The sequence below is a fragment of the Phycodurus eques genome, chromosome 21 (assembly GCF_024500275.1).
Source record: "Phycodurus eques isolate BA_2022a chromosome 21, UOR_Pequ_1.1, whole genome shotgun sequence".
NCBI classification, from domain to species: Eukaryota; Metazoa; Chordata; class Actinopteri; order Syngnathiformes; family Syngnathidae; genus Phycodurus; species Phycodurus eques.
The window spans coordinates 10,093,694-10,107,442 of NC_084545.1; the positions used below are offsets into that span (position 1 = coordinate 10,093,694).

The following is a 13,749-nucleotide window of genomic DNA, read 5'->3' on the forward strand; positions in this document are numbered from 1 at the left end:
TATATATACAGTTTGACAGACTCGCTGCAATGAAAAGCTGCTATTGTGTAGGAAATTAGCCTGTGCCTCTCGCACACACACACAAAGGCAAAATGTGATAAATAAAGAAAAAAAAAGAACAAACAGGTTGAGGCACTCACCTAAATCAGTTTTACTTTCCATGAGAGAATAGTGGCGTAATCCCCAAAAGGTGCTGTCAAGACATGCCCTATATTAAAAGCAGAATGAAATAGCTTTTGTTGGTGTCCATTTTAAATAGGCAATGGGATTTTGTCGACTTTTACAATCATCAAAGCCATACAGCTTTTCTTGACCTGATCCAAATTCTTGTTCCCACCGTGCAACCCAAAAACGCTCTGTGCAGTGTGGATGGAAAAAAGCTGTCAAATTGAGTTTCCAGAAGCATTTGAGGACTAGTGTTACACATAGGCTGGATGAAATAGTCATCTGTTTGGGTCTGAACTTGGCCTTGATGGGGGTGTACCATCTACATGCATTCTTGCCATTGTTTGTTGGTAAAATCTGTCAGTAAACAGGATTTGCTTCAGTCTTTAACCAAATGCATTTTAATCTAAAGTGCTCTTTATCAATTAGTGAGCTATTCATCAAGTTAACTTTGACATAACTTCGATAAGAACATCAATTCAAGAGAATAAGTATTTACATTCATTATTTATTTGGTTGGTAATACTTATTCTGTATTTGTGCAAATGTGTAAAAATATTGTGCATGTATTAATAATAGTGTATATTTCATTATTGTAATTGTGTTAGAATTAACTAGTCTTAATACTGTAAAACTGTGATTTATTATACTGTAGGTTTATCCATCCTTTCACTAGTGCCAATATGTTTGAGGTTTTCATTTGATTTATTTTCATTTTTATTTGTCTGTAATTATAATATTCTTCTTAAATAACCTCTTTTGTTGGGGGGGTCTTTCCAGAGATGCTCAATTGGGTTTAAGTCAGGGCTCTGGCTGGGCCATTCAAAAACAGTCACGGAGTTGTTCTGAAGCCACTCCTTTGGTATTTTAGCTTTGTGCTTAGGGTCATTGTCTTGTTGGAAGGTGAACCTTCGGCCCAGTCTGAGGTTCTGAGCACTCTGGAGAAGGTTTTCATCCAGGATATCCCTGCACTTGGGTGCATTCATCTTTCTGACTGCATCTCTGGAGCGCAGCCACAGTGATCTTTGGGTTCTTCTTTACCTCTCTCAGCAAGGCTCTTCTCCCCCAATTGCTCAGTTTGGCCGGACGGCCAGCTCTAGGAAGGGTCCTGATTGTCCCAAACGTCTTCCATCTAAGGATTATGGAGGCCACTGTGCTCTTAGGAACCTTAAGTGCAACAGAATTTTTTTTACAGAACCATGCCCAGATCTGTGCCTTGCCACAATTCTGTCTCTGAGCTCTTCAGGCAGTTCCTTTGACCTCATGATTTGCATTTGCTTTGACAGGCACTGTGAGCTGTAAGGTCTTATATAGACAGGTGTCTGGCTTTCCTAATCAAGTCCAATCAGTATAATCAAACACAGCTGGACTCCAATGAAGGTGTAGAACCATCTCAAGGAGGATAAGAAGAAATAGACAGCTCCCAAGTTAAATATATGAGTGTCACAGCAAAGGGTCTTAATACTTATGGCTGTGTGATATTTCAGTTTTTCTTTTTTAATAAATCAGCAGAAATTTCATCAATTATGTTTTTTTCTGTCAATATGGGGTGCTGTGGGTACATTAATGAGAAAAAAAATGAACTTAAATGATTTTAACAAATGGCTGCAATATAACAAAGAGTGAAACATTTATGGGGGTCTGAAAACTTTCCGCACCCACTGTATATAGGTACGGGTAATTAAGACCAATGCTCATCAGTGGTGAAAGCAGACAGCTTCTGCATCATCAGAGGGGACTCATTTTTCAATGGTATTAGTCAGAACAAGGTTATAAAAAATTCCAGCGCATCAATGTCATATGTGCAATTTTCCCAAGGACTCGGATAAATGCCCATCAATTATCAAAACGCTTTGGGTGGAATTGATGACGCAGAGGGTAATTTTATTTATTTATTATTGTTATTATTTTTTAAATATTGATGAATGAAGAAAAACTGGCTGCAGTAAAAAGGACTTTTTTTCATCCAGGGCAAAAGGGCACGTGGTTGAGCACCATTTCAGGTCTATGTGTGCACGGTCCTGACTACACCACTGGTGCAAACTATTGATTCTTGGTTGCTTGCCCAAAGGAAATCTAATTAAAGGGTTAAGTAGAGAGTGTTTTGCACAGGAGACATTCCTGTTGCCTGCTCCAACATGTGGGCGACCCTCGCAGCGTCATGTCAGCTGTGAGCTCCCTGCTGAGAAGCCGCTCGGCTGGGAAGTTTCTCTCGAAGTAAGTCAACACTCGAGGAGGAGGACGCCACGCAGTCAGCCGCTCACAGCCACTGGATCTCATAGCTTGGACTTCTCCACGCACTTCACACGATCACCGGGGATTTTTTATTTGTATTTTAAAATTATTTTTTTACGCTTCCCCACCGCCGCCAGGGATGGTTTGTGCCCTTTTGATGCTTCGTCTTTTGCCTCTTTGGAATTAACGTGAGGACATGAAGGTGACCGTGTGTTTCGGTCGGACCCGGGTGGTTGTCCCGTGCGGGGATGGGAATATTAAAGTGACCAGCCTCGTCGAACAAGCGGCCATGAGGTACAAAAGGGCCATCGCGAAGGTAAGAACACAATCCGGTGCAACGTCTCGCTTCGAGGCAGGGCGACTCCAGACACAACTGGAGCCGCAACATGGCGCTTTTTATTCTCGGGCAAATAAAGAGCCAGAAGGCGGTGGTAGGGTGTCGGAAGTAGTTGCTTCCCTAGGATAAGGAGCCAACGTGGACCCCCGATGGCTCCTTTTGGATGATTGGAAGGAGAAAATTGTCAAAACGGGGCCATTATGTGCGGTGTTTTGTTTGGTTACAAAAGGAGGAAAAACACCGTGAAACTACAGCATGTGGACAATAATTCGATGCTTTGTGACACCGGTTTGTAATGTACTCAGAGAAGATAATAATAAAAAAATAAAAAATAAATAACGCGGGCTACATTCTGCGTGTTTGTGTGCAGGTGTGTCGATAGTCTGATTACAAATTGATTACAAACACGCTTAAGAGCAAAAAACAACAACAAAATAAACAAAAACGAATATATCATAGCATGCAATCAACTTTGCACATAGGGGTTACCTGCACAGCCTAATGAAATTTATAACCTAGAGCAAGGGTGTCAAACTCATTTTTGTCGCGGGCCACATCGCAGTTATGGTTCCGCTCGGAGGGCCGTTATGGCTGCAAACTCGTATGAATGTATGACTGCCTCGTATTATTACACGTACACAAATTAATGGATAATTACTTTTGAAATCAAAAGCCAGTAAAAAAGTGTTTGTTCGAATACATCCATCAATTTTCTGAGCCGTTTATCCTCACAAGGCTCGCGGAAGTGCTGGAGCCAATCCCAGCTATCATCGGGCAGGAGGCGGGGTACACCCTGAACCGGTTGCCAGCCAATCGCTGGGCACATATAAACAAGCAACGATTCATACTCACATTCCAACCTAAGGACAATTTAGAATCTTCAATTAACAACCGTAGTACCTGGGGAAAACCCACAGAGGCACGGGGTGAACATGCAAACTCCACACAGGCGGGGCCGGGGATTGAACCCCAGTCCCCAGAACTGTGAGGCAGACGCTCTAACCAGTCACACATCATTCAACTACAGTATGAATAAATTTTATTTTAAATGTGCGGTTGGTAAATGCAATATCTCAATATTTTTAAAAGTGAAGCCAATTTGGAATTGGTATTTTAGCAAGAAACACAAAGTTGATGCACACTCGCGGGCCACGTAAAATGACGTGGCGGGCCGGCCCAGTTTGACACACGTGACATAGAGGATGTATCTGAACATCTTTAAAATATCTTGATTAACTGTGCATTAGTAGAAGTAGAGCTGCACCACACTATACCTCCTGAAAGATGTTTCTAATATTTTGCTACAATTTCTTTTGCCACATGAGAGGAGCACAAATCTAAATATGGCAAAAGTACTCACACGCAGTACTTAAGTAGAAGTACAGATACTTGTGTAAAGAAAGACTCTGGTAAAAGTACAGGTTCAACTACTGTACTAAAGTAAAAGTAAAACAAAAAATACAAACTCTGAAATGTATTGAAGTATAACCGTAAAAAGTAAAAATCTTAAGCTGTCAAACAACTTGTTCGTAAACTGTTAGCTTTTCTAACATTATGAACTCAGTGACATAAAAATGCTAAATTAGCTAATGATAACAAAAAACGGCATTTGGTTTTTTTCAGCTGCTGCAAGACGTACATTTATTCGTCTCAAATCGTTGTAGCCAAGAACATACATTCTCTGAAACAGTTTTCCGAAATAAGGCCATGGATGGGGAATATCTTGCTTCTCCAAATCTGTTGCAGTCGTCATTAAAGCTTCCTGGTGTTCCGTCGCTGCTGTCCAAGTTGTTTTTCACCTTATAATACTCAAAGATCTCAAATCAATAAAGATCTCAACCCTGGTTGAGTTTACCTCTTTCTATTTGTTTGTCGTGATGAAAAAAAATGAACTCCTGTTTTGAAAAAGTAAGCAGTAGAATACAAATACAATATCTGTTTTCAAATGATTGTAATAAAAATAGTCATCCAAAAATAAATACCTAAGTACAGGGAGCTGAAAAAAATCTACTTAAGTACACTAACATAAGTATTTGTACTTCATTATTTCCCACCACTGACGTGTATCATGTTACCTTTGGATCATGCAGGTGTACCTAATGGAGTGGCCAGTAAATGTAAGAACAAATCCTACTGTGGTATACACTCATTGACTTCTCTTAAATGCAAAACAAGTTTTGGAGCATATTCAAGCTTCATGATGGAATGCAACCCCTTGTGCCAAACCTGAACGGGTTCTGACATGGACACATCGGTTTTCCCGCAAATGGTTGCTTGTGGCTTTGTTTTCAAACCCACTTAGTGAATCAATTAAAGGTTGGTGGTGCCCCATCATTTTCTCCTATTGCCAGTAAACCTTGAATCCTAATAAACCTTTAGAGGTCCTCAATGGCTTGAGATAACGTTTAGAAAACTGACTTAACTCTAAGTTGATTTCTCCTTAGGTGTAATTGGGCCACGCTGAGAAGAAAAAGTATGGGAAAACAAAGTCTTACCCTAATCTTACAAGAATAAAATGAGGGAAAAAAGTCATAATGTTACCAGAATACAAGTGAAGGTGAAAATTTTCACATGAACCTAAACACAACAGTCTGAGACTAGCAGCAGTTGTATTTCTCAATAGACCTGCTAATAGTCCCTGGCTAATGTAATGATATATTTGCGTTTGTACATTTTCTTTTTCTGTGCGGTCTAATACTCCTTCTTCGTTATGGCTCGGCTGAGCATGCCATCCCTCCCATTTCGCAAAAGATTAACAATTTTCCACCCAGTAGGAGATTTAGCCACTGAGACTAAACAGTGCTGAGGTCCTGCAGATCAACATTCATTCTTAAAGAGGACTTCCTCTGACACACGCCAGTGATCACACATCCCTTTAAGAATTTTCTGCGGCTCGGCAGGATGGAAGCGACTGGTCCATTGATCCATGCTGTGGTACTGTAAATGGAGAAGCGTTGGCTCCGGAGAACATGGCCATCTGCAACAGGTCTGTTAAGCCCTTTGGGCCTCGGGAAGACATAATCGCTGTATAGAGAGTCACTTGAGATTTTTAAATGTTCTCTGAGCTGACAAAGCACTTAAACCATAATCCCTCTTCTAAAGTTACAGTTTATAGGATTTATTCAATGTATGTGGATAAATGCAAAAAATAAACAAATGTCTTGGAGGTGAAAAGAGTATCATATCGAATGATGAGGCTGAAACTTGAAATTGAGGGTGTTATATATAATGTGATTAGTCCCACAGGTAGGATGTGACCTAGAGGTAGGAGAGTACTTGGTGTATCTTCTGGCAGGAAAGGAGAAAAGGAAACTTGGTGGTGGAACCTCACAGTGCAGGAAATCATACAAGGAAAAAGGTTAGCTAAGAAGAAGTGGGACACTGAGAGAACAGAGGAGAGGCAAAAGAAATATATTGAGATCCGACACAGGGCAAAGGTAGAGGTGGCAAAGGCCAAACAAGTGGCATATGATGACATGTATGGCAGGTTGGACACTAAAGAAGGAGAAAAGGATCTATACAAGCTGGCCAGACAGAGGGATAGAGATGGGAAGGATGTTCACCAGGTTCGGGTGATTAAAGATAGAGATCGAAATATGTTGACTCGTGCCAGCAGTGTGCTAGCTAGATGGAAAGAATACTTCGAGAAGGAAAATTAGAGAGAAGGGAGAGCAGAAGAGGCAAGTGTGGTGGACCAGGAAGTGGCAATGATTAGTAAGGGGGAAGTTAGAAAGCCATTAAAGAGGATGAAAAATGGAAAGGCAGTTGGTCCTGATGACATTCATGTGGAGGTATGGAAGCATCTAGGAGAGGTGGCTGTGGAGTTTTTGACCAGCTTGTTCAATAGAATTCAAGCGTGTGAGAAGATGCCTGAGGAATGGAGGAAAAGTGTGCTGGTGCCCATTTTTAAGAACAAGGGTGATGTGCAGAGCTGTGGGAACTATAGAGGAATAAAGTTGATGAGCCACATAATGAAATTATGGGAAAGACACAGGACAGAAGTGAGTATTTGCGAGCAACAGTATGGTTTCATGCCTAGAAAGAGTACCACTGATGCATTATTTGCCTTGAGGATGTTGATGGAAAAGTACAGAGAAGGTCAGAAGGAGCTACATTGTGTCTTTGTAGATCTAGAGAAAGCCTATGACCGAGTACCCAGAGAGGAACTGTGGTACTGCATGCGGAAGTCTGGAGTGGCAGAGAAGTATGTTAGAATAATACAGGGCATGTACGGCGGTGAGGTGTGCTGTAGGTGTGACAGACGAATTTAAGGTGGAGGTTGGACTGCGTAAGGGATCAGCCCTGCGTCAGGGATCAGCCCTGAGCCCCTTCCTGTTTGCAGTGGTGATGGATATGCTGACAGATGAGGTTAGACTGGATTCCCCGTGGACCATGATGTTTGCAGATGACATTGTGATCTGCAGTGAAAGCAGGGAGCAGGTGGAGGAACAGTTAGACAGATGGAGGCATGCACTGGAAAGCAGAGAAAAGAAGATTAGCCAAAGTAAGACATAATATATGTGCATGGATGAGAGGGGTGGTGGCGGAAGAGTGAGGCTACAGGGAGAAGAGATAGCAAGGGTGGAGGACTTTAAATACTTGGGATCAACCATCCAGAGCAATGGTGAGTGTGGTCAGGTAGTGAAGAAACGGGTCCAAGCAGGTTGGAATGGGTCGAGGAAGGTGTCAGGTGTGTTATGTGACAGAAGAGTCTCTGCTTGGATGAAGGACAAAGTTTATAAAACAGTGGTGAGGCCAGCCATGATGTACGGATTAGAAACAGTGGCACTGAAGAGACAACAGGAAGCAGAGTGGGAGGTGGCGGAAATTAAGATGTTGAGGTTCGCCCTCGGAGTGACCAGGTTGGATAAAGTTAGAAATGAGCTCATCAGAGGGACAGCCAAGGTTCGATGTTTTGGAGACAAAGTTAGAGAGAGCAGACTACGATGGTTTGGACACGTCCAGAGGAGAAATAGTGATTATATTGGTAGAAGGATGATGAGTATGGAGCTGCCAGGCAAGAGAGCTAGAGGAAGACCAAAGAGAAGGTTGATGGATGTCGTGAGGGAAGACATGAGGGTAGTTGGTGTTCGAGAGGAGGATGCAGGAGATAGGTTTACATGGAAAAGGATGACGCGCTCTGGCGAACCCTAATGGGACAAGCCGAAAGGAAAAGAAGATCGATGTATGTGGATGGATCCAAAACGATAGAGGCCTAAACCCTATAACCTTTGCATTACTGTCTCACCCACCGATGCACAAAATGTATACCCTTAAGTACACATGCACAGTATGGTCAATAATGGTCAGCTTTGATTGACGATGTGAGATAGTTATTCACACAAGCTATGATGTTGTGCCTTTTCTTCTGTGGGGCTTTCGAGGGCTTCGTCTCAGTGTCAGTGGCACAGGGAAGAGTGCATCATCAATAAGCCACTCAGACGCCATTAACCTCAGAGCCAATCTGCTCTTCACCTTGCACAGTCATGAAGATAAGAATACCAAATTGGTTTTCTCATCTCTCAAGGCTGTTGTTTCGCAGCACTGGGCCGATCAAGTAATAATTGAGGACCTCAAGAGGAGAAAAGATAGAGCTGCCATAAAACACCACATGGACATGATAGAGTTGGCAGGGCGGACTGTAATTCACCATCAGACAAAACATGATAGAGCTGTTGAAATGACAAGACAAAGCCATTTATTTCCACATTTGGGGCTCTATCGTGCATCTCCATCAGGGATACCTGTCTCGATACACTGACAATGATACGATACACAGATACATTTAGAAAGAGATAAAGCAATATGCTTCATTCTAATTAAGATGGGTTGAAAAGGTTGTGATACTTTTGGTTTTACCAGTTTCAGTTGAGTACTTGAGTGCGATTGTTCTGCCATTGCGGTTAGTTTGGGTCCAATGATTGTGAATGCTATCATGCGAACCCTTATGTGAACCCAGCAGCTGGTGTGCTTGCAAGTTGAACACTGGTGTTATTCTTTTCACCTGAGTTGAAATGAGATTATTATTATTATTATTATTATTTTTTTTTAAACTTTGGTCAGGACCAGAATAACAGTCTACAAATGTGAACACTTTAGCCTTCTTGGGAAAATTCTATTCACATCCAAATAATCTAGTCTTTCTTGATAAATCCAAATGTAGCCAAGCATTGGACTGACTGCAGTTTTCTACATCAGCCATAACAGCTCGTTCTCTGTTTAGACTCACAATAAGATTATTTGGCCAACATGAGAAGGTCTTTAATATCGATTACACATAAAAGAAAATTGCCTTAACCTATTGTTGTGTTGTTTGAAGCAATGCCATTGAATATTATATTTTACCCTTTCAATTTCACAGTATCAGCTGCATATAAGCAAGGGCACAAATTAACTGATTCATATACCATATTATTTTATATACCTGTACCTATTGTCATGGTGATTGGTGCTATAGGTAGGGACCATACTGCTGATACAGAGCCCCATTGTATGCTACTAGGAGTAACAGCTATACCCCAGATAGAATATGTTGCTGTACTCATTTTCTGTGGCTCAGCAAAATGGTGGAGACTAGTCCATTGATCGAGGCTGTGGTATTGTAAATGTAGACTGTAACACAGGTCATTGAAACCTTTTAGGTACCCTTTGACACACATGCACAAACACTAACAAAGAAAAGTTCCCAGTTTACTCAAAAGATGGGGTTAATTAAAATTAACCAGTTGAACTGCACTCAAATGCATCATGAAACGAAACAGACAATGTAATTGCATGAAAGCTTTTCAGGAATAATTAACTCACTGCACTCAGGAGCTTGTTGGTTATGTCAAACTCTAGCCTATCCGAGTAGCTGTTCTACAGCAGTACATGATAACTAGATATGTAATTATGTGAATAGACAGTGCAAAGCTGAGCTTGTGGGTTCTGCAGGATGACAAGAAAGCGGCGTGATTGACGGTAATTAAGGATGGATAAGTTCAGGCTTCTGGTCAGGCAGCAGAGATTTTTCAAATTCATTTCTGCCACATCAGGGAACAGAGCACAGGAGAGGAGGGAAGTGTGGACTCAGTAACCTCTCATCATCGTCCTTTGTGCAACTTCTCTTCTATCATTAGTCCTCTTTTTTCTATCCGCACACACTGTTGTCTTGCCGCAGACTAGCCTTTATCTCATGCTCCTACCCCTTTATCCACAGATGATGATTTTCTGCCAGTCTAAGTAAAACATCCCTTCTGCTTCACAAGTCAAAATATACTCAACCTTTCACAAAGATGCTGGTTGCCCACTTGAAAATATGCTGCTGATCAATGCAAGCTAAGTTTATTTAAATATCACAGGAACAGACACCCTTAATTAATTTATTTTTTTAAATCAAGACTTACCCTTGCATTTATCACCTTGACCAATAGAAGATGTTATACTCACCTCCGCCAAGGGCTAAGTTTATTTTTAGTACTTGTTGCATGCATAATTCATAAACAACTGATAACCATCAAACATTGTAACGGGGTGGCATGTACCAAGAAAGAAATGCAATATTGTCACAAATCTGGATAGTGTATCCAAGATTTTATGATTTATCTTTGTAAAACATAGCTTCTTCGCTTTCATTAGTTTGATAGTTGCTAATCACTCTGTAAAGTGCATAAATGCTACCTTAAGGACTGGAGTGGTACACAAAAAGTTGTGAATGGACATTTTATACAGTATGTAGCTCTGGCAAGACCTTAGGATGAACTGAATTACTTTGGGTCACGATTTGCGACATCATAAGTCAATACTCAAGACGGATGATGCTACGAAGGGAAAGGAAACTTAGATGTTTTTAATGTGACATTAATATAGTCCACTTTATTAAAAACATACATACATTATTAATACTAACATTATAGGTATGCAAAGCTAACATGAAGGAATATTGAAGACTAGGTTACTGCATTTTACAACCTCTCTGCCTGATTTAATGACTGGAGCGGGTTCCCCCACTCAGTCGACTGGCCCTAAGATCAATGACACCACAGTGAGGCCCTTATCTTTATCAAAGAGGTTCTCTCTTCAGGGTCAAGGCAAGGGCATTTCAGGGCCTCTCCTCAGTCTAGAATGCCACTCGTGTGTACACCAAACAGTTGCACACGTGCCGTGTAGGTGGTGGTGAGAGCAAAGGCATGCAAAGACTTGTGTGAGTCAACGGTGCAACAAACATCAGGGACTCTGAATTCAGGGTGGAGCTTGAGTGTTGCATGCAAAGCTGCAAGGATTTCTGGCACCTCTTGCCAAATACAGCAGTCGACAAGTCACGTGTAAAAGTGCCATATACCATTGCCATGCCAAGCCATTGCATGACTGGTCTTTTCTGGCTACATACAGTATATCAAAATATTTGGGGTGTGCTTCTTCTGTAACTGCTGATCCAAGTCTATATATACCTTTAGGTTTTTTTTTGGTGCTTGTCTGTATACTATGAAAATGCACTGTGACATTTTTTAGTCAGTAAAAGACCACATAGTGTCTTAATGTGCTTCACAGACTTATCTGAAAGCGAGTAAACAGGTTACGTTCCAGTGTCCTACTAGTGTATGATTTCCTGCCCTAGCCAGCCAGCAATTTACAGACTCACTGGTTCAGAGAATCTAGTTAATCATTAGCCAGTACAGGACAATAGGATAGATATGCTCTTGATGTTGTGTTAATTGATGCATGTATGTGTTTTTAGACTATTTCTCATAACATTAAACTGTTGTTGTTTTTTAAAAAAATCAGTTTTGCTATTAAGGCTATTTTATTTATTGGTATATTTAGTTTTAGCCAAGGTTGTAATGAGACCCACCCCCAGCATATTTTGTTGAAACATGATAGTGTTGATCGGAGAAAAATGTGCCAGTGGAAAGCCTATTATGATCCTGATGTTATCAGACACACAACCCATGTTACCATTGCACCACAAGGTCAGGAAAAGAAGTGGTATTTGTATTATCACATTTTGTGTATTGTACATCAGATCCCAAGTTCGACCTCTGAAAACTTTTGCATGGCTTGGGTCAACACATCATATCTTCAGGCATCTCTTCTTAAATACATTGTGTTGGGTATTGGATGTATGAATATTCATGTTGGTAGCTGCTGTTTACAATTGCTAATATTCAAAAAGTACAGTAAAAGTAGTAGGTTTTGTTTTGTTTGTTTTTATCCATCCATTTCTGTAGCACTTCTGATCATTAGGGTTCCAAGTGCAGATTTTTTGTATTCGACATTTCCATGCTTTTGGAGCTTACATCTGTGATTTTTTTTTTTTGGAGGGGGTTTCTCATTTATTTTAGCAATGTGGTAATTGTACCCATAACTGTGATAATTTGGGTTACTATAATTTTTATGTGAAATTTATAACTGTGCCGGACGGTGGACAACTGGTTAGCACATCTGTCTCACAGTTCTGAGGACCCGGGTTCCCTGTGTGTGGTTTGTATGTTCTCTTCCGTGGCTGCGTGGGTTTTCTCCGGGTACCCCGGTTTTCTCCCACATCCCAAAAACATGCATGGTAGGTTAATTGAAGACTCTAAATTGCCCATGGGTGTGAATGTGAGTGCAAATGGTTGTTTGTTTCTATGTGCGCTGCGACTCGCTGGTGACCAGTTCAGGGTATACACCGCCTCTCCCCCGAAGATAGTTGGGCTAGGCTCCAGCACGCCCTCGACCCTAGTGAGGATAAACGGTACGGAAAATGAATGAATTTATAACTGTTTCATCTCTTTTTTCTTTCATGCAAGATAGTGACTTGAACTCGTTTTGTATAACTTTAGAAGCATAAAGGTTGAAAATATGAATTGAATTGCAGTATGGTGAAGTTTTGGTGAGAAAATGTGCCTCACAGTTGATAGTCTCTGGATTCGAATCTCGGCTTGGACCTTCCTGTTTGGAGTTGGAATGTTCCTCTCCTGCTCGCATAGGTTTTCTCAGGGTGCTTCTGCTTCCTCACACATTCCAAAAACATACGTCTTAGGGTAAATAAAGACTCTTGTTCCTCACTCACAACTCGCTGTAAATGTTTTGAACACGAACAGGTTGCGGCCCGGTTGCAGCGAACCCGCATGAAAGTCTGAGATAAGAGCATGTGCAAAGTACTTGTCATATTCAGGTAACATGCCTGGAAAATGAGGCATTAGTCCGTGAAAACTATCTGTCTGATGCACGGGGTCAGTGCATATCCAGTGACTGTGGAGGAAGTGTGGATTTCAATAAAAATTTTTTTTTTTTTTTGCGCTAGGCGCACAGGTCATACTTGTCACGCACGCTATTGGCACTAACAATCACTCATTACCTACACTGCTTCAGTGTGTTCCACTGACATGTGTATGTGTTCACTGTGATGAGTAAAATGCAGAGAACAGGTTTTGTGTGCATGCATGCATGTTCATGACAATAAAAGGTGATTCTTCTTCTTCTTACTTGCGTGTGATGCAAGGCAAAATTGGGTATAAAAGGAGACTCACACCATGTCTGAAACACTGACAAATGATCAACCCAATGCACCTGCCAAAGGAAGTATGTTTGTCTTCCACAGAAAGAGGCTGGTGATTAAAATAAGTCCAGTGGTGAGGTGGAAATGGGTCCATCCATTCTCATGACCGCTTATCCTGTTCAGGGTCGCGGGGTGCTGGAGCCTATCCCAGCCGACTTCGGGCGAAAGGCGGCCTACGCCCTGAAATGGCCGCCAGTCAGTTGCAGGGCGTGGACGAGCGATTTCTGTTAATCATTTGTACTTGTCATGCTATTATGGTTGAAACACCTTAAAATATACATGTGGTTGCCGCTCACGTTTTGCCTGCATGCTGCTGCATGCTTGCCACACATAGTGGACGAGTGAGACGTACGTACTTCTGTCTTGGGGGCTGCATAAATGGTAAGTATTGAGTACTCCTGTATGACTCCTGAGGCACGCCACTCATACAATGACTGTGCTTTACCCATTTATCTTACTGTCATCTCAGAGCTCCTGCTAACCCTGCTGCTGA

The 13,749-nt window shown here is 41.5% G+C and overlaps 1 protein-coding gene across 2 annotated transcripts in view; it reads left to right on the forward strand.

Annotated features, from left to right (window-relative positions):
• The first annotated feature begins 2,343 nt into the window (after window positions 1–2,343).
• The window catches only part of LOC133396457 (partitioning defective 3 homolog), a 298,273-nt gene continuing 286,867 nt past the window's right edge, over window positions 2,344–13,749 (forward strand). For both annotated transcript variants that reach the window (XM_061666339.1, XM_061666340.1), the window contains exon 1: window positions 2,344–2,716. In XM_061666339.1, the coding sequence (XP_061522323.1) occupies window positions 2,597–2,716 (120 nt within the window). In that variant the 5' untranslated portion in view covers window positions 2,344–2,596. The remainder of the gene's footprint in view (window positions 2,717–13,749) is intronic.